Here is a 21,096-nt window from a genome sequence, read left to right as displayed (position 1 = left end):
AAAATGCTTCAAGCAGTTATGTACACTCTTGAGACAAATGATAATCTCAGCAGAGAAATAGAAGACATAAGAAAGAACAGCATAGAATTTTAGAACTGAAAAATACAACTGAAAATTAGAAAAATAATCACTGGATAGGCTTACTAGTAGAATAGAGATGAGAAAGAAAAGAATCAGTGAACTTAAAGACAGATAAAAAGTCATCTAAGTAACAGAAAACAGATTGAAAAAAAATGAACAGAGACTTAAGGACCTGTAGGATTATAACAGAAAATCTAAGATTTGTGTCACAGAGTCTCAGAAGGAGAGGAGAAAGAATATTGGGCTGAGAAAATAATCAAAGTAATAAAGATGGAAAACTCCCCCAATTGGTGAAAGATATAAACCCACAGATTCATGAAGCTGAGTGAATTCTAAATAGGATAAATTCAAAGAAATCAATACCATGACACATCACAGTCAACCTTCTGAAAACTAAAGACAGAAAAAAAATCTGGAAAGTAGCAAGACAGAAACCACATACTATCAATAGGGAATAATGATTGAATGACAGCATCTTTTTCATCTGAAATCACAAGGCCAAAAATATGTGGCATATTTTTCAAGTGCTGAAAAAAACAAATTGTTCACTCAGAATTCTGTAGCCAATGAAAATCTCCTTCAGGAGTGTCAGGGAGAAAATCAAGACACTCTCACACAAAAGAAAATTAAAAGAATTTATCACCAGCAGACCTACCTAAAAGAATGACTAAAGAGTATTTTTCAAAGAGAAAGGAAATAATAACAGAAGAAAACATGGACCATTGGGAAGAAAGAACAGTGAAGTGAATAAAAATAAGGGAGACTATAATAGACTATCCTTCTCTTGAAGTTTTAAAATTATTTTGATAGTTGTAGCAAAAATTATGACATCATCTGTAATTCCATGTGTGTTTAGTGATATATGTTCAACTACCAGAGTTACCACTTTTTGTTTCTTTGCTGCACTTTCAACTTTGTTGATCAGTTCTCTCTTTTGATTATCCATTTTTATGAAATGTTACATGGGTTTGTCCTTGGAGGGTGAGGAAGCCATATAACCACACACTTGACATCTGTGTGTGAACTGCATAATGGATGCACAGTGATAGTTCACTGTCAGATTTTGAAATAAATGTGATCAGCCACTGTTCATGATTGGCATTTATGTTATTTACATAGTGATTTATGGACTGAAGAGCTAGCAGCAAAGTTGGTACTTAATGCAATTAAAGTTAAATATATTGATGGCAACTGAAGTTTGAGTCATGTTGGGAGACTAGTATTATTTAAACTGCGGTTGAAATTGGTGCATATCAGATCTGTACAAAGCAAGGACTGTCTATCTGATAAAAGACTTGCATCTATCTAGAACATATAAAGAACCCTCAAAACTTAACAGTAAAAACCAACAAACAATTTGAAAATGGGAAGAGGACATGAACAAACATTTCACCAAAGAGGATATGTAGATGGCAAATAAGCACATGAAAAAATGTTTAATGTTATTAGATGTTAGAGATATGCAAATTAAATTCACCATGAAATATCACTATACATCTATTACTATTTAGTGATAATACTATCTATTAGATAGATAGTAATAGATAGCAGTATCTATTACTATTAAATGATAATACTAAATACTAGTGAGGATGTGGAGAAACTGGATCTTTCATACATTGTTAGTGGGAATATAAAATGGTTCAGCTACTCTGGAAAATATTTGGGCTCTTTCTTATAAAACCAAACATATGCTTATCATTATGACCCAGCAATTGCACTCTTGGGCACTTATCCCAGAGAAATAAGAACTTAAGTTTATTTTTTAAATTTTATTTTATTTTTGGCTGTGTTGGATCTTCATTGCTGTGTGAGGGCTTTCACTAGTTGTGGCAAGCGGGGCTACTCTTTGTTGTGGTGCGCAGGCTTCTCACTGTCATGGCTTCTCTTGTTGCAGAGCACGGGCTCTAGGTGCGTGGGATTCAGTAATTGTGGCACGCGGGCTCAGTAGTTGTGGCTCACGGGCTGTAGAGCGCAGGCTCAGTAGTTGTGGCACACGGGCTTAGTTGCTCTGCAGCATGTAGGACCTTCCTGGGCCAGGGATCGAACCCATGTACCCTGCATTGGCAGGCAGATTCTTAACCACTGCGCCACCAGGGAAGCCCCCAAATTGATTTTTTTAAAAAGCTTTATACAAATGTTCATGCGGTTTTATTCATAATACTCCAAACCTGGAAACAAACATTCTTCAACAGGTGAATGTTTAAACAAACTGTACATCTATACAGTGGAATACTACTCAGCATTAAAAAGAAACAAACCATTGATATTTACAGTAACTTGGTTAGATCTCAAGTGCCTTAAGTTTAGTAAAAGGGCCAATCTCAAAAAATTACAGACTGTGTAACTGTCTGTATAGCTTTCACCAAATGCTAGAATTATAGTTATGGAGAACAAGTTAGTGGTTGCCAGGGCATAGGGACAGGAGGCAAGGGATGAGAGGATGAGGTGCAACTACAGAGGACTACGGTGGAGTTGTTTGATGGTGATGGAACAGTTCTGTAACTTGATTGTTCTGTTATGAATCTGTATATTAGATAAAATTGTGGAGAATGATGCACACACGTACATGCAAATGTGTACATGTAAAAGCTGGTGAAATCTGAATAAGGCTTGTGGTCTAGTTAATAGTATTGTACCTATGTCACTTTCTTGGTTTTGACATTGTGCTGTTATTGCATAAGATGTTACCATCGGAGGAAGCTGAATGAAGGCTATATAGTACTCTGTGTATTATTTTTGTAATTTCCTTTGAGTTTATAATTACTGCAAAATTTAAAGTTTTGTTTTGTTAAAGGCCTTCCGAAGGGCCAGGCATGCATCATTTTTGTGAGGCAGAGGTGACTAGTTTCTTATCCTGCTCACTTGTCTGTCATCCCACAGCTCTAGGCAGTGACTCAGCTTTCCTAGACCTCTTTGCCTGGCCTTTGGCAGCCACCCAGAGTCCTCTAGCTGGGTGTAAGGAGAGCATTTCACTGTTTAGCCTAAAGGAGAATATGGCATCGCATAGGTGTGATTGCTCTGCTAGGAACTTGGTTTTTTTTTAAGAGAGACTGATTCATTTCTTTGGTTGGTGTTTCTATGGAGTCCTTGTAACTGGAGAGAAAACCCACAAGTAATAGATGAGCAATTTGGAGCTGACAGCTGCTCATCATCCTGCCTTTTATAAATATTCGGGCCTTTTAATTATTCTTGGAAGATAGAGACATAAGCCACTGTGACCTTTCAGACTCTCTTTATAAGCACTATCCTCTAAAATTGGGAAGAAAACAGAAAGTATCACATGTATAAAATATCTAATTGAAGCCTCTTATTCACCTCCAACATAACTTCATTTTAAAATCTTTATATGTGTGGGGGGTGGGGAGGGACTGAGCAAAAATTGTTTGAGACTTGATTATAGTACATACAGTAATTTAGCTACTTCAAAAGTTGAACAAATTGTACACCTGTAGTTAGATTGACAGTAATGACAGAGATTTAATTTTCATCAGCAAATTGCTCCCACTCTGACAGCTCTTTACCCACAGTTTCCTCTATCCGGGTTTCCCTAAAATGTTGCTGGATGGGGCAGGGGCAAAGCAAAGATATCCTATGATTGTAGAAGAAAGAGAACCAAGGTGTGGATTATTCCGTCTTAGACCTCAGCTTTCCCGCGTGAGGTTAGGGGTTGGAGAGTGAGCTTGCATTGCTTCCCCTGACCTCAGTGATTACAAAAAGAAGACTTGACATTCTTCCGAACATTGGAAGGCATACTGAGTTAGGTGAACCTTGGAAAATCTTGAGTGTGTTCTTGGGGCAGAGGGCTACATGGGTAGACTCTGAGGGCTCTCTATTCTCTGGGCATCTTGGAAAGTATCAGGACTTTTGATAGTACAGATTAAAGAAGATTGCCTCCTAGAGCAGCAGTTCTTTGAGGATGGGCATCCATGGTAGACCACAGGAGTCTTGGGGAGATGTCTTCAACTGAGGATTAACCATCTCTTTGCTACTCTCCTTAGGCAAGGCAGGCCAAAGTTAAACGGCTGTTCCGTCCCATTGAGGAGCTGAAGAAGGACTTTGAGGAGCTGAATGTTGTCATTGAGACTGACATGCAGATTATGGTACGACTGATCAACAAGTTCAATAGTTCCAACTCCAGCCTGGAAGAGAAGATTGCGGCACTCTTTGATCTTGAATATTATGTCCATCAGGTATTATATTTCATTGACTGTCAGTCTGACTTTTAACAGCTCCAAAAAATAACACCCCCTGCCCAAGGCCCTACGAAAATATTGTCACCATCTTTCCTTCTCTCTCAAGGTGTACAGCATTTTGTAAAAAAATATTTATTTATTATTATTATTTTTTTGGCTGCGTGGGGTCTTCGTTGCTGCGCGCGGGCTTTGGTTGTGGTGAGCGGAGGCTACTCTTCGTTGCGGTGTGCGGGCTTCTCATTGCAGTGGCTTCTCTTATTGCGGAGCATGGGCTCTAGGTGCACGGGTTTCAGCAGTTGTGGCTCGCGGGCTCTAGAGCACAGGCTCAGTAGTTGGGGCGCCTGGGCCTAGTTACTCTGCAGCATGTGGGATCTTTCTGGACCAGGACTGGAACCCATGTTCCCTGCATTAGCAGGCAGATTCTTAACCACTGCACCACCAGGGAAGCCTGGTATATAGCATTTTTAATCTAGGCCAATATCTGTTGTAGTAAGATATCTTCTTACAGACCAGAGGCAAGCTCTTTTTCATTTGGAGTGTTACTTCATTTAATTTTTCAACACTGAGGATACAGCAGAGGTAAAATAGATGTGGTACTTGTTCCATGTAGCTTATAGTCTGGAAGTGAGAGTGATTAAATAATGAACAATTGAACAATGAAAAAATTAACAATTTAATAATGAGATAATTTAAGACTGCGATAAGGGCTCCAGAGGGTAATGTGTGAATATATAACAGGGGAACTTAGCCTAGCTGGGGAAGGCTTCTCTGAAGTAGTGACATTTAGGCTGAGCATTAAAGGATGATTAGGGGTTAACTAGGCAAAGAGGGGAGATTGGAACTGGGGGTGACAAACTATGGCCCACTTTTGTGAACAAAGTTTTATTGGAACACAGTCACATCTATTTGTTTATGTGTTGTTTTATTGCTTTTGACTGTTTTACTGCTACAGTGGCAGTGAGCCACATGGCTCACAAAGCCAAAAATGTTTACTTTCAGGCCCTTCAGGAAAAGTTTGCCCCATTGTATTAGAGCATTAGAGGCAGAGGAAACAGCATGTGCAAAAATTCTGAGTCAGAGAAGAACTTGGTGAGATTGAGGACCTGGAAAAGACTGGAGTGACTGGAGCACAGAGACCAGTGGGTGGGGTGGCACAGATAAAGTGGAAAGGTTAGGGAGTCAGAGAGGTGAGGTTTGGAAAATCATTCTCTTCATGATTTTATCCTTGACCCTAAGAACCATTGGGGAGTTTGAAGCAGGGAAATGACTGATAAGACCTGTGCCATAATTGTAATAGTTAATGTTTATTGAGCATTATCATATACTAGGCACATATTCAAATGCCTTGTACACATTAATTCATTGACTTCCATACCTGCCTTTGGAGTACTACTGTTAATCCCATTTTATAACTGAGGCAAATAAAGCACAGGTTACATTTGTGATTGCCCAAGGTCAGCCAGTTAGTGAGTGTAGAGCTGGGATTTGCAACAAGATCTGTCTGACCCTAAACTCTGTGCTCTAAACCTTTTGGCTACTCACAGGATACTGGTGCCATCTGAATGAAGCTCAGAGGAGAATAGGTGGATATAAGTGGAAGGAGCCAAGAGAGGTCATGCACTTATTGAATAAGTTAATTTATTGCACGCCTGTTAAGTTTCAGGCACTGTTCCAGTCACTTAAGATACATTTGTGAACAAAATTGGAGCTTACCTTCTAGAAGAGGCAGATAGACAACAAACATAACTAATAAGTAAATTATATATAATATGTTTGAAGGTGATAGGTACTATTCAAAAATAAAAAGTAGAGCAGGATAAGGATTGGCAGTGTTGGGAAGGAAGATTTCAGACAGGAGCAACAGCAAGTACTGAATCCTAAAGGTGGGAGCATGTCTAGTGTGTTTGGGGTACAATAATGTGGCGGGAGCTAAGAGAAGGGGGAGGGAAGTAGGTAAAACTTGGAGAGATAAGGGAAGGGAGATCATGGAGCGCCTTGTTGGCTGTGGAAAAGAATGAAATTGGACAGACACTGTTTGGAGGATGTTGAGCAGCAGAAGCATTTGATCTGACTTACTTTTAAAGGATCCCTCTGGCTGTGTGTTGAGAATTAGTCTGTAGGCCGAGTGCATGGGTAGAAGCAGGAAAACCAGATAGGAGGCTATTGCAGTAATCCAGACTAGGGGCGATGATGGCCTGGGAAGTCTGTGTAATCATAATCAAAGGCTTGTTTGAGATCTTCATCAAGACATAGATCTTCAGCATCCTCCCACGCACGACAGCGTCCTTGTTCTCTATAAACTAGGCTAAAAGACATTCTTTCTTTAGGATTTTGCCAGCCTTTGTGTTGAGAGAGGGTGAGTGTGTACTGTATCTGCAGGAATTATGGGGTGGCCTCTTCATCTCTCTCTGCTCATAACTCTTTCTCAGGCCTCAAATAACAGATCTGTGATCCTTTTAGAAAGAAAATGGACCTGGGTTCTCTTTCCTCTTTCCAGTCTTTCTCTCCAGGGTAAAAACCAAAAATTCCAACAGCTTTTCCGTTATAGATATTTAAAGGATTAAGGATCCTAGGGGTTATTGGCCAGCTCAGTCCTGCTCTGATGTTGACAGCTTTTATTTTTTCTCATCTTAACATACTTGGATGGATCTTTAGGTATCAGGCTTCAGGCTCTTTAGTTGCAGCATAAAAGGCCAAATGACCTTTTATAAGAGCTTATCTTACCTAGGGGGAGTGAGTACACAGGAGGCTAGCAGGGCCCTAACAAATTTTATTTCCCTTGCAGGTTCTTTGGTCACCCTGCAGTGTCATCTCTAGGTTGATAACCCATTCTGCTTTCATGGGTCACTGGGTGGGATTAACAGTTTCTTGGACATCACCAAACTTAGCCTGTGGTCAGTCCAGGAACCAGTTCCCGCATGGAGACCAAACTTGATCTGTTGGCAGAAGAGTCATAACTGTTTTGGGTGATTGGTCTTTTGAGTAGAAATATGGATAAGGTGGTTTGGGCTGGTATGTCGGGCTTCCTGCAGCAGTGTTAAGTTGTGATTGCACCAGGGGATTAAAGAAGACATAGCTCGGCTTCAAGTTCCAGTTGTGATGAGGAATTAGGGTGATGTAGTACTAGCTTTGAGGAAGATAGGACTCTTCTTGCCAGGAACTTACTTAGTCCACTTCTATTCTAGACTTACTGATTGGCGGTTTTGAGGAGCCATGGGCTTCAAGGACCCAAAGTAGATCTGCCCAAGGATTCCTCACAGCCATGTTTGAATTATTAAACAAGATTTGTGAAAAGCAAAACCATGTGTGTGGAACAGTGTGTGAGTTATTTATAAGGAACAGCCACTGTCTGCCCCATCCACCCTGGGGTGGTGTATTTGCCTTCCCTCATGTGACTCCTCAGTTAGTTACCATCATTTCTCCCTTTCTTTATTCTCTTGGTTATCTCATTGTCTTGTCAGTTTTCTGGTTCCCTTTTTCCCTCCTGAGTGTTGGCATAGTTCCCTACTGCCTCCTTCCTTATGTGCTCCCTGCTTCTACCTTGAGCTCCTTTCCACCTGTCCCACCCAATCCTGAGGGTAGCCTGGGAAAAGTTCTGGCCCCAGACCCAGGCTCTGGTCATGCCTTCTCCTGTGTGATACTGGGCAGGGTCCAGATTTTGGAGCTTGGGTGTGCAGTAGGCAGAGTGACTCTTTTCTTCCTCGTCTCCAGTGAAATAACAAACGAGAAAACATCTTGAAAAGGCTGAAGTGCTTATATAAATGTCAGCATTTATAATACCCTGGATTATCTTTGTAGTAATGAAGATAAACTGAATCTAGAATAGAACCTCTGTGATTCTGGGCTGTGTTGCTTTGCTCTGCTAGGGACTCATACCAGCCTTGATAAGTAGCCATCTCAGGCATGAAATTATAGGACTCCGAGCCAGAGTTTTATATCTAGAAAACTTGGAGGAAGGAAGATCGAAGGAGAGGTAGTGAATTCTTAGATTTTAAAATCAGAGTATGTGAGGAAGGAAGACTCAGTAAGTATTATTTATTTATTTATTTATTATTTATTTTTTTGGCTGCGTTGGGTCTTAGTTGCAGCATGCGGGATCTTTTGTTGCAGTGCGTGGGTTTCTCTCTAGTTGTGGTGCGTGGGCTCAGTAGTTGTGGTGCACACGGGCTTAGTTGCCCCGCGGCATGTGGGATCTTAGTTCTCCAACCAGGAATCAAACCTGTGTCCCCTGCATTGGAAGGCGGATTCTTAACCACTGGACCACCAGGGAAGTCCTGTATTATTTGTGCTTATGTCAGCAAAGCACCCAGCTCTGGGTCTTCCTAGTTAGCTGGGCTATGGCCCAGTAAATCATTCCTCTTCATAAGGACATATTAGGGCAGACAAATGCCAACCCTGGCTTCGGGACCTTATGACAGAGCAGACTCCATGCTTACTTCATGGCCCTGGATTGGCCATCTCTTTAGGTTTGTGGTACAAGCGACCCATTCATTTTGTTGACACACATACACCAGATTGCCTTTTTTACTCACAGTGGAGTTTATTTCAGTAACATCTTTTTCTGATCAACTTTATTCATTGGTTTAATGATGATTTATTGAACACTTAACTATATGCTTACACTGTTGTAATCACTGGGCCTATACCAGTGGACAGAAAGACAAAAACCCCTGCTCTTGTGGTTGAGTATAAGAATGACCTTCTAAGTGGTAAAAACGGGCTAGACCTCTCTAAAAACATAGGCAGAGTCAAATACAGCCCTTCAAACTGGATTTCTCTGTTAGAGCCATCTTCCAGTTTGGAAAGATACAGTCAGGTAGGACAGGGCTCAGTGGCATCTGGAGGAAAAAGGTGGGTAGTAGTCACATTGTTGTTGGGCTCTAGTTTCCTGAGTTTTCCTGAGGATTTGTAGAGTGGGATCAGCATGTAGGCAAGAGACAGCTTTTATAGCAACAGAGATATTTTCAAGGGAGACTGTAGCTACTGCATGGGGAAAACAGGATCCAGTGACCTTTCTGAGGAAGTTGAGTCTTGTTCCAGGATACCAGTGAAGCTTGGGGAATGAGATTCCCTATAGAATAAAAGAGACAGAGTCTGGACTTGGGGCTTTGGACCTTAAGTATAGCCTAGACCAGTGTTGTCCGAAGGAACTTTATGGGATGGTGGAAATGTTCTGCACTGTCCAATAATAGCCACTAGTGAGTAGCACAGACCTAAGCTAAAGCTTTTGAGAGAGAGACTTTTGTGCAGATTTATCTTGAGTGTCCTCAGATTCAGTCAACCTTAGACTATAAAGTGAGGAAGAGGGAAGAGAAGCGTACTATTGTTATTCTTCTCCTAGCACTTTTCCAGCCCTTTCCCAGCCCTTTCCCTGCAACAGAGTTCCTATTACAGTCCCTGATTTCTAATTAAAAATCAGCTTTTTAAAAAGTGTCTGCTGCCTCTACTGCCCGCGTTGAGGCTGGACACCAACAGGAAGCATAGTGCCTTTTACTAGTGCTGATGACGCCAGATCTTTGTGTTAACAGCTTGTACATTACGAGTAAGCTTGTGACTCATTACGGTATTAGAATTTTCCAGGACATGTTTGGCATAAGCAATTGCTAGGTGCCATTTCTGCCAGTTCCCACGCAGGTGCTCATAAATCACGTTAGGTGAATTAGGAATTCTCAAATTTAAGATTATTTAAAAATTTAGTTTTTTTTTTTTTACAAAAAAAAAACTTTCCTAATTAGAAAGGCCACCGACACTTTTTACTTGATTTTTTAGTTTGTTCTTCAACATTCACCAAAAGAAAGGCTTTTCTTTCCTTGATGTCTGTACTGTACTAAGCAGTGCCTCTGTTGCAGATGGATAATGCACAGGACCTGCTTTCCTTCGGTGGCCTTCAAGTGGTGATCAACGGGCTGAACAGCACAGAACCCCTGCTGAAGGAGTATGCTGCGTTTGTGCTGGGGGCTGCCTTTTCCAGGTGAGCAGAATGGATGGACATCCCATTGGCCAGGATCCTTTGGACGCTTCAGGTGAAGTCTAGCTTTACTCTTGGCCTGACTGGCCTGGAAGAAGGTTACATTTGAACTCATGCACATCTCTATCCACAGTTTAGTGTAATCCCATTGAAACTAGAGTAAGAATTTGATTCTGCCCTTATTCCAAGTAGATAAGAATTTTCACTCATGTTGTCAGCATCTGTGACTCTTGGTTCCCCCTCATCTTATATGTATGGACTTTTTTTTTTTTTAATTTTATTTATTTATTTTTGGCTGTGTTGGGTCTTCGTTGCTGTGTGCAGGCTTTCTCTAGTTGCGGCTAGCGGGGGCTACTCTTCGTTGCAGTGAGCAGGCTTCTCATTGCGGTGGCTTCTCTGGTTGTGGAGCACAGGCTCTAGGCGTGTGGGCTTCAGTAGTTGCGGCACGCAGGCTCAGTAGTTGTGGCTCACGGGCTCTAGAGCACAGGCTCAGTAGTTGTGGCACACAGGCTTAGTTGCTCCGTGGCATGTGGGATCTTCCTGGACCAGGGATCGAACCCATGTCCCCTGCATTGGCAGGCGGATTCTCAACCACTGCTCCACCAGGGAAGCCCTGTGTGGACATTTAATAACATATTTTAGGTGACATTCTCTGTTTTATTCAAAGCTAGTTAGAAGTTAGACCAACCATAGGTAGTTGAGAGGAGGGGGAATGAACTCTAAGAGCTGATCCTTTTGGCAGTAAAGCTACTCTGGTGATGAATAAATGATGAACCTGACCAAGGAGGGCCTTTTGGGGGGAAATGTGTCTTCCCCTAGTTGCCTGGAACCAATCAACATGCAGTCAGATTATCACACTCTCTGGATTGGGAGTTGTTTAAATTTCAGTTAGCCTGACTTATGCTAGAAGACTGATCAGGCAAGAGAAATGAACATCTCTAAAGAGTGGATACAGAAAGAGATTTGAACACCTCATCATTATACTCATCCTAAAAAAGTCAAGATGTCTTCAAGCTGTAGTTGGTCCATTGGAGCTATAGTTCCTTCTGTTTTTGAAAATCTGTTCCTAGGACCATTTGTTCCTCTACAACAGGAACGAGTATTCTGATTCTTGCTTTAAGGGCACGTGTGGTTCCTATTAAGTGTTGCCTCGCTTGCATGCAGGGATTGTGGTGATGAAGGAAAAAGGCTATTCTGAACATTTTTACCATTAGAATCTTTTTTTTAATTAATTTTTATTGGAATATAGCTACAATGTTGTATTAGTTTCTACTGTACAGCAAAATGAATCAGGTATACATATATATATCCCCTCATTTTTGGATTTCCTTCCTATTTAGGTCACCACAGAGCATTGAGTAGAGTTCCCTGTGCTATACAGTAGGTTCTCATTAGTTATCTATTTTATACATAGTATCAGTAGTGTATATATGTCAATCTCAATCTCCCAATTCCTCTCACCCCCTCCTTTCCCTTTGTTATCCATATATTTGTTCTCTACGACTGTGTCTCTGTTTCTGCTTTGCAAATTCATCTATACCATTCTTCTAGATTCCACATATATATGTTAATATACAATATTTGTTTTTCTCTTTCTGACTTACTTCACTCTGTATGACAGTCTCTAGGTCCATCCACGTCTGCAGATGACCCAATTTTGTTCCTTTTTATGGCTGAGTAATATTCCATTGTATATATATACCACATCTACTTTATCCATTCCTCTGTTGATGGACAGGAATCTTTGTTTTGAAAAGATTTCCTTTGCCTTTCATCTCTGCTTATCTTTATTTAATCAGAGTATCGGTCTGATGCCCTCTCATTCTCAAAGACTTAAGCACCTTTTCTTAGTAAATTGAGGGGCAAAGCTAGGAAGGCTGGAAGAATTGTTCCATGGGGAGAGGTTGAGGGCACTGCAGGCCTTTGTTTCCCTTATTGCTTACCTGCCTCATCTTCAACCCCTGGTTGTCCTGTGGACTCCAGGGCATATCTCCCTTGCTCTGATTTACCAGAGCCAGGCAGGGATATCACTGCCTGTGCACGCACTGGAAAGGTGAAGAATATGTGAATTTGTCATTGGTAGCTGTGATTTCAGCCCTGGAAAAGTTAAGGTCCTTATCTTCATAAGGCTTTAGAGGCTTGAGAACTTACTGAGGCTCACTTTTTGTTTCTCACGCCATAAAATAATTGATTCAAACATTATTAACCTCTCCCCCAGACCCTTTTGGGTAATCTTTTCTGTAATCCCAAATACTTTCTTTCTACTTTGAATGTGAACAAATGATTCTATGTATACTTTGCCATTGCTTCCGGAAACACATTTCATGGGGGAAACATCTTGATGTCACATCTTAGTTAAGGGGGACTAAGTGACTTGAGAAGCATGCTTTGGGCCTGCTTAGCAAGCCATAACTCATCTGGGGTCTGTGCCAGTATGTGGTGTTACTAAGACTTTTTCGTGATTGTATTAGTGTAAGACCGTGTTAACATTTATGTGGCATCACTAAAATTTAAATAGAGATAAATATAAAATATTGCAATTTAGTGTTTTGGTGGCAAGAAAACTGCTGTATTCAAAAATGTTCTAGTCAGGATTTTGATGGCTCACTGGAGGGCAGTTACAGTGACAGCATGGTATAGTGCCAGAGCTTTTGGAAGCCAACAGCAGGCTCCTGAACATCACGAAAATGTCAGTGTTTTATGCAAAGAGGAACTTGATGCAAGCTAAAAATATTTCTATGCAGAGAGGCAGGTTTCAGTGGTCTGGTCTGATATTCATTAATTATTCTTGATGTCCTAAGTATTGGTTCCGCAGCTCCCTACCTGCCCTCAGCATGCAGGTGTGCACAGACATAGCATGCATGTTTGCATATGTGCACGTACAAAGTGATTGTGTGAGTTTGTTCTTTGTCAAGAGGGCATTCAAGGGGTAGTGAGCACATTGGAATCATGGAGTCTCACGGTTTGGGGATCTTGTTTAGAAGTCATTCCTTCCAGTTTTCTGCTGATGAGCAAGAATATTGCTCAGTCAGTCCAGATGTTTGACTGTTTGGGAGGACTAGGTAGACCGCTGTACCTAGAGTCAGAAAATCTAGGTTCAAGTCCAGTCTCTATCATTTCCTGGTTGTTTGCCTATGGGCAAGGGATTTTCACTTTTCTAAGCCTCACCTTTTTCATTTGTTAGCTAGAAGCAATAATAGGTTTCCTCTGCATTTCATAAGACTGAATGAATATGAAAGAACATAATATACAATAAGTCTTGTGAAAATGCTTATAAAGTACCTGTCAGTGATGTGGGGTATATCATCATGTTCATCGTGTGTCCTTTTTACTCTGAGTTTTCACTATAAGGCATTTCTTTTTCTTTTGTTTTTACAGTGCAGACCTTTGTCTTCCTCATTTTCTCTTCTATTAAGAGCTTGCATTCTACCACGTATATCTCTTGGTGTTAACCTTGCTGCTCATGAGGGTATTTATTTGCCTACTTGGGTTAATTGCTTCATCAGGCCTCTACATACATTCTGTGGATGGAGAGATCTCTTCCGTGGTGTAAAATGTGAAGCAGTTAATCCAAGATCAAGAAGAAAGAGTTGACATAAATGTAATTGACGTGGCCACTCAGTGTTACCTGGCCACTGAAAGTCTGTTCCCTTTTTAAAATATTATTCCCACTCATTATGGGTCACACACACATTCATTTTCTGCTGCCCATGTTTTTGTTGCCCATGTGCAAGGCAGGTCAATCTCTTGCATAAGAAGATATGTAAAGATAGGGAGGTAAGAGTCTGATGCCTTTGGCATCTTCATCTTTCCTTTCTCCTTCCCTCTCCCTCCCTCCTCCCCTCCTTCCCTCCTTCCCTTTCTCCTTTCTCCTTTCTTCAAGTCAGATATTTTCAGTGGTCTTTCTGTGACCTGATTTCATCTCATGATGACACCTGTGTGTGTCTGTCTACAGTCTGGCCTATGAGAAGTCTGTGGAATCCTGGGCAAGTTATTTGTGTTTCTGTGTTTGGGAAGACTCAGAAAGGCCTTGTGTATTTCAGAAGTCATGCAGCCTTCTGTAAACTGGTTTTGGTTTCACTTCTCAGCTAACTGGCTGCTTCCTTTTGTTCTCCTCTATCTCCCTATCTGTAGCCTTTACCTTTTAACTGGCAGGAGTTAAATTATCAAGATAACTGGTATGCTTATCCCAGGGATCACTGGCTTTTGCTGTTCTCATGACCCTCTCTCAGTCACTTTTGGTGTTCTCTGTCCATCTTTAATAACTCACATTCTTATATGCATATGTATGAATTATTATGTAATTACATAGGCTTGTAAATGCTCACTGTATGCAGTCCTTTTGTTTGAACTGTCTGTAGTTTGCAGTGTGTCACGAACCTATGCCTAGTACAGAAAGGGAGGTACATGTGCTATCAGTCATAGTGTGATTATGGCCTCTTATGATGGATCCCTGGAACAGGATTACGTTCTACCCTGTCTTCAACAACTTCATTGGAACCTCCTTAGGAAATATTGAGTTACATACATCTCTTTATAGAATGTTTACCCCACTGCTGACCGTCACTCTGTCACCCCATGCTTCGTTGGTTCTCTAGTTTTCTCCATTGTACTCTTCCCACTGATATTTTGCTAATTAATTTTAACCATTTGGCCAGTGTCAAATCATTGTGTCCTATTTCCATCGGTTGGCCTCCAATTTCCAGATTTCTTTCCTGCCATCCCAGTGAATTTCAGGGCTCATCTGTATCTTCTCTGTCTTTCCTGATGGCTTTTGTGAGTTTGCTGGGAATCAGCATTCTTAATTCCATTGACCTTTACCTTTACTGCTGTCATCCACTAGATATCTCGAAACTTGTTTCCGTTTTTTCCCCAACATTTCATATTCTCTGCCCACCTCCATCATGTCTTCACATTTTCATCTCTCCTCTTAAAGGTGGTTTTTATCCTTGTTGTGATCTCCAACCTCTGCATGCCCTCCTGTTCTCCCCTTCGCCGTCAGTGTTCCTCACTCTCTTGCCACTCTCTAGGCTCCTTCCTCTTAGCCCACAGATGTTCTCATTTACTTATCCACTGACCCCTGCCAGCCTTCCCTTCCAAACTTCTTGGAAGAGTAGACAAAAAGGGATCCAAATAAGTGCACATGAGATACCATCCCTGAAATTTTTCAATACTATTTTTGCATTACTGACATCTCCATGACGTTTAACAATTTCGACCACTGCTTTCCTGTGGAAACTTTACTTCTTGGCTGCCATGTGGTTGTAGTCCCTTGGTCTTGGATGTCTGTAATTAATTACTCCCTCCCCTTTTCTTTTTATGGCAACATCATCTTCTGTCTCCTAATCATCATCTTCTATCTCCTAATTCACCAAGATTATTATGGCCTTGTCCTTATTGTCTCTTCATTTTCTTCACCAATGGTCCTACCTATTCCCATGGTTTCAAATTCTACCTCATTGTGGATGACTCCAATGTCTAAGTCCAGTCTTTCTCCTCAGGTCCTTTCCTCCATTTCTACCAGACTGTGTCATTGCACCTCAAACTCAAGGAGAAGAAAGTGGGATTCATTTTGTCTGTCTCATAAACTAGGTTTTTCTTCCACTTTCTCTTTTTATCTCTTCTTGGCCATATGATTGTCTTCATTACCAAAACTTGAAACTTTGGAGTGATATTTGAGTCTTCTTTCTCTCTCTTTAGTTGTTTACTTGGTCACTGAGTCCTATGGATTTTTATTTTCATGATTGTTGTCTACTAAACAGAGATTTCTCTTTTATAAATCTGTTTTAAGGAACCTTGATATTGTGAGGGCAGCAACATATTTAGGGAGGGGACTCCCTCTCCCAGTGCTAGGAAATGAGCCCTGAATAGTCTAAACCAAGCATGGTAATCCCATTTTCTGTGGATGTAGATTGATTTAGAGATAAGCATGTGACCCAGTTCTGACCAATGAGACATAAAGAGATGTTTGCTGGGCAAGTTTCTGGGAAAGATTTTGTTCTCTTATAAAAAGAAAGATAGTAAAGAGACCTTGTCCATTTCTTTCTGCCTTGATTACAGTTGTTGGAGCTACAGCTGGCTTAGACCAGTGAGATGAGATGCACAAGGCAACATGTTGAGGAGGATAAAAGAGGGGAAGGACAGGAGACTAGCTCCTTTATGAATAGTTTAGCTACTATACCGGTTTTGGAACCATCTATTTCCATACTTTTGTTGTGAGAGATAGTCTTTTTTAAAAAAAACCCAGAAAACAAAAAGCAATGTTAGTCATTATTCTGTTACTTGTTTCTGCACATATTCATATTAATAAATTTCAAAAATTTCTCTCACATCTTTAAAATTCCTTTTAAATACCCTTACTTCTAAGGAGGATGGGAGGGAGACGCAAGAGGGAGGAGATATGGGGACATATGTATACGTATAGCTGATTCACTTTCTTATAAAGCAGGAACTAACACACCATTGTAAAGCAATTACTCCAATAAAGATGTTAAAAAAAAAACCACCTAAATACCCTTGCTTCTTCATAGCACTTATCTCAATTTGCAGTTAAATATTTGTTTGATTACCTGTTACCTCTTGATAACCCCTGTTAGACAGTACAAGGAGGATAGTATTCATTTTCTATCTTAATCTTGCTGTCTCCCCAGTATATAGCACAGGACCTACCTAGCATTGAGTACTAGGAAATGATAATGAAACAATGAAAGAATAAAATGATACCTAGGAAATGAAGTATTTTTCAGATAGCATATGAGGGCTGAGTGGAGAATGCTGTCTTTATTAATGACATAATAGTGCATGGTTCAGATACCTCACCTTGACCCTTTAAAAATCTAAGGCCGTGGAAACAGCACTCCCCACTCCTACCCCCCACCCCGCCCCACAGTTGAAGGCCCAGAAAATAGAAGGTTAGAGATTGGGATGAGGTCAGATGTTGGAAATGCCAGGATTTGAATAAAAGATCAAGTGCAACTCCTAGGACTAGTTCTGACCTCTTGACTCCATGACCTAATTTCTCACACTCCTCCAGTGACAGGGAGGTGCTCAAACCATTTTGTGTCTCATAAATTAATTAACATATTAACCAGGTTGGCCTGGGCAGTTGGATAGCCTTATAGCTTTAAAAGCTGCATTCAAAGTCTGGTTTCTTTTTTCAAATGGCAATTAATGACAAATGGAAAATGAGATCTAAGCCTGACCAGCTACCCTGAGTATTGAAGAAACCAAGGCTTCATTCTGAGGAGGGAAGCACCGCTTTGCTTAATGAACTTGTCCCTTCTGCATTTCTTTTGAATCTATCTCTGTAATATTCCCCTGCCTCCTCCAGATCCTCTATGTGGCTGCTTTCAGAGTTTTTCATTATTTACTACCTCCTCTTTAATTTCTTCCCTGCATAACTCCAGCCCACAAAGTTCTTTCCTTTCAACTTTATTAGCATTTGTTGTCTGGACTCCTAAACTATCTCTTTTATACATCTAATTCTCTATGTATGCCAGTTCTTTCCTCTGTTTTCCCAATAAAATAGTTTCTTGAGAGTGGAAGCTAGTACCCGGGTCTGTGGTACCCAGAGCACCTTATAGAGGGTAAGTTTCATGCAGCTGCTTAGAGCATTTCATGGTACAAACTAAATGGTCCAGCACAAAAGCTGAAATCACCAAAAATCAGTGGGAGGAATGAAGCCAGGAAGAGCAGGGAAGCTCTTAATTTTTTGTTTTGTTTTATTTGTCCTCCAGTGAGTGTGTATTACATTTGTAATTAAAAGTTAAACAATAAGTAACAAAGCAAAACAGAATCGGAAGACTTCTGTATCTAGCAAATGGTGGTTTACATTTCCCAAAAAGCATTTTTGGTTCGCAGTACGTGAGGATGCTGGATCTGTAACATATAAACATTTCCTTAAATGCTCAATTCAGCTGATAAGAAACTGTAGGGCCACTGCTTTGCATAACTAAAGGGGAAATAAATAATATATTCTTTTTAAAAAAAATAAATTTACTTACTTATTTTTGGCTGCGTTGGGTCTTCATTCCTGCGTGCGGTCTTTCTCTAGTTGCCGTGAGCTGGGGCTACTCTTCGTTGCGGTGCGCGGGCTTCTTATTGCAGTGGCTCCTCTTGTTGCGGAGCACAGGCTGTAGGCACACGGGCTTCAGTAGTTGTGGTGCATAGGCTTAGTTGCTCTGCGGCATGTGGGATCTTCCCAGACCAGGGCACTAACCTGTGTCCCCTGCATTGGCAGGTGGATTCTTAATCACTGCGCCACGAGGGAAGTCTCAACGTATCCTTTATGTGGTAGTCCTGCAAGAAATTGAGAGAAGTTCCAAAGACAAATATAATGGAAAGCACAAATTCTTAGAGATACGGAATGCTGAAAGTTATATCTGTTCTCAGGACACTTGTCGTTCCCTAGTGGCCAAGATCTCTTGATATCAACAGGCGTTAAGCTGGGGGACAGGAGATGAAAATTTCAGCCCATGAAAGGGAGAATTAGAAAAATGAAAATCTTCTACTCGAAAGGAGGTATTAAGACATTTTGGCTTTGAACGGAAGGTAGGAAAATTTCCAAGAAAATTATTCACCCTTGAGTGCATTTGGACCGGAAATCATACTCTTTTTGTGGCCTGAAAATCTCTAAGCTGAGAATTTAGTCTAAAATAGTCTCAGTAAATAATAAACTAGAAAAAATGTTTGCAACTTATATTACAGATATAACGTTAATATTCCGATATATATAAAGAGCACCTAAAAATAGAGAGTAAGCACATTAATAACCCTATAGAAAAATGGGATAGACACACACAGTTTGCAGAATAAAAGAAATGTAGATGGCTTAACCATATGAAAAAATGCTCAACCTCACTCATAAGAAGAGAAAGACCAATTAAAACTACACTGAGATACTGTTTTTCACCTATCAGGATAGTAGAAGTCCAAAAGTCGATAGCATATTCTGTTTGTGAAGCTGTGGGGAAATAGGCTCTTATACACTGGTAGGAGAACTTTAAAATGGTACAACCCTTACAGAAGGAAATTTGGCAATATCTAACAAAATTGCACACGTATATTTACCCTTCGAAATATTCCTACTTCTAGAATTCTACCTCTATAGTACACTGGTAAAGATATGAAAAAACATATGTAAGCTCAAGGTTATTCATTATAGCACTATTTGTAATAGCAAAGGTAGGAATCAGCCCAAACATCCATCAGCAGGGAATTGATTGAATAAATTATATAATTTATTCCATGGAGTGCTATAGAGTTATAGAAAAGATTTAAGAATGTTTTTGTATAATACAGAATATTTCTGTTGTGATATTTTCCAGGCTATATTGTTAAATTAAAAAAAAAGGTAGAGAAAATTATGAAAAACTGCTATTAAGCATGTGCATGTGCTTATATTTTTAAAAAATGAAGGATAAATGCTATAGGGAGATAGACAGTGATCATGCAGATATTTTATGAATTTAAAAACTCAAAATAATTACAAAAAATATTTTTCATAAAAATTGAGAATAAGATGAAACAATTGAATCTAGCTGTCTATAGAATTGGTGGGATAATCACACAGGGAGGAACTTTTTTATGTGATTTTACAATCCAATAATTTGACTATACATCCCAATTTGGATGTATTTTAAAGACAAAAAATCTGTAAAACTTTTCAGAAATCTTATTGTTGACGGAAATGTTGGTGTTGTTATTCTCAGACTATTATGTGTATAGTGGGATAAAGCAGATGAATAATTATGCTGGTTTCTCTGAGAACCAGGATTTTCAACGTGACAGAAGGGAGATACTGATGTAAAATTGAATATTGGGTAAAATCTGTCTTAGTCCTGATTTTGGATTGAAAGTATTAGTATGATTTCATGATGAATTTTTTCTTAAAAAAGTATTTTTTTTAGCTCTGTTCACTGAAACGATCTAGAAAAAAAGATGAACCTGATAACAGTGATCAACTGTGACTCCTAGATTGTATTTTCTAAATAACATTTCCCTCTAAAATAGCATTTTCCACTAAAAGGAACTGTGATTTCTTAAAGAAATAGCTCATTTCAAATCTGGAGTAAAACATTTGCAAAATGACCCTGGATATCTTGTCATAATCAAAAGCAAGGACATTCTCAAAGACTACTTGGGTCTTGTGTAAAGGACTCAGGGTTCAATGTGAAAACGTTCCCATTGACCATAGATGGGACTCTTGGAGTTTCAAGAAGGATAATAACTGCAATGAATTGAAGCAAATCAGATATGTTTAAATCCCCAAGTTCATCATGATACTTAAAAGAACAAATTAAACTTCACTGGTCATTTTTGAAGAGTGCTGGGTAGCAACCAATTCATAATCAAAAATAGCAAATAAATAGAAACAATAAAGCATTTTCTGTTTATCTTGCCTTTCCAATATGAACTGAATCTCCGTGTACTCAACTAGTTGAGGGCAAGTTTATCTTTATAGAGAAACTTTAGCTAAAAAAGGAAGAGTGATGCAGTTAGAATATTACCTTTCTGTAACTTTTAATGAATTAATGGATCTTGGCAATGATCATCAATGGCTGCAAAAGAAAGGCAATCAAACATTATCTGCATTGTTGTGGATGATGTGGTGCACATCCAGTTATCCCTTTAGGACCAAGGCATTTATTCCCCCAGGTCTGGGAGTGTTGGCTACGCAAGGCTCATGATTCAGTTCCTCCAAGAATTAATCCAGAAGGGAGCTGCCTTGCTCAAGGTTATGGCCCCTTCCTGGGGGTAGCCTGCTTCCAAATGACACAAAGTAGGGGTTCAAAGTGCTTCCACTCTTACCTCAAAGGAAACAACTCTGAAAGACCATCCTAGCTCCAGAGC

At 40.0% G+C, this 21,096-nt stretch overlaps 1 protein-coding gene across 5 annotated transcripts in view; it reads left to right on the top strand.

Annotated features, from left to right (window-relative positions):
- Positions 1-21,096, top strand: part of SIL1 (SIL1 nucleotide exchange factor) — a 299,033-nt gene that overhangs the window by 221,720 nt on the left and 56,217 nt on the right. For all 5 annotated transcript variants that reach the window (XM_067731902.1, XM_067731904.1, XM_067731901.1 and 2 more), the window contains exons 6-7: positions 4,083-4,274; positions 10,127-10,248. In XM_067731902.1, the coding sequence (XP_067588003.1) occupies positions 4,083-4,274; positions 10,127-10,248 (314 nt within the window). The remainder of the gene's footprint in view (positions 1-4,082; positions 4,275-10,126; positions 10,249-21,096) is intronic.

Source organism: Pseudorca crassidens, chromosome 3 (assembly GCF_039906515.1).
Source record: "Pseudorca crassidens isolate mPseCra1 chromosome 3, mPseCra1.hap1, whole genome shotgun sequence".
Taxonomy (NCBI): domain Eukaryota; kingdom Metazoa; phylum Chordata; class Mammalia; order Artiodactyla; family Delphinidae; genus Pseudorca; species Pseudorca crassidens.
Note: the sequence above shows the minus strand (reverse complement) of the source record. Positions and strands in the feature narration are given on the sequence as shown.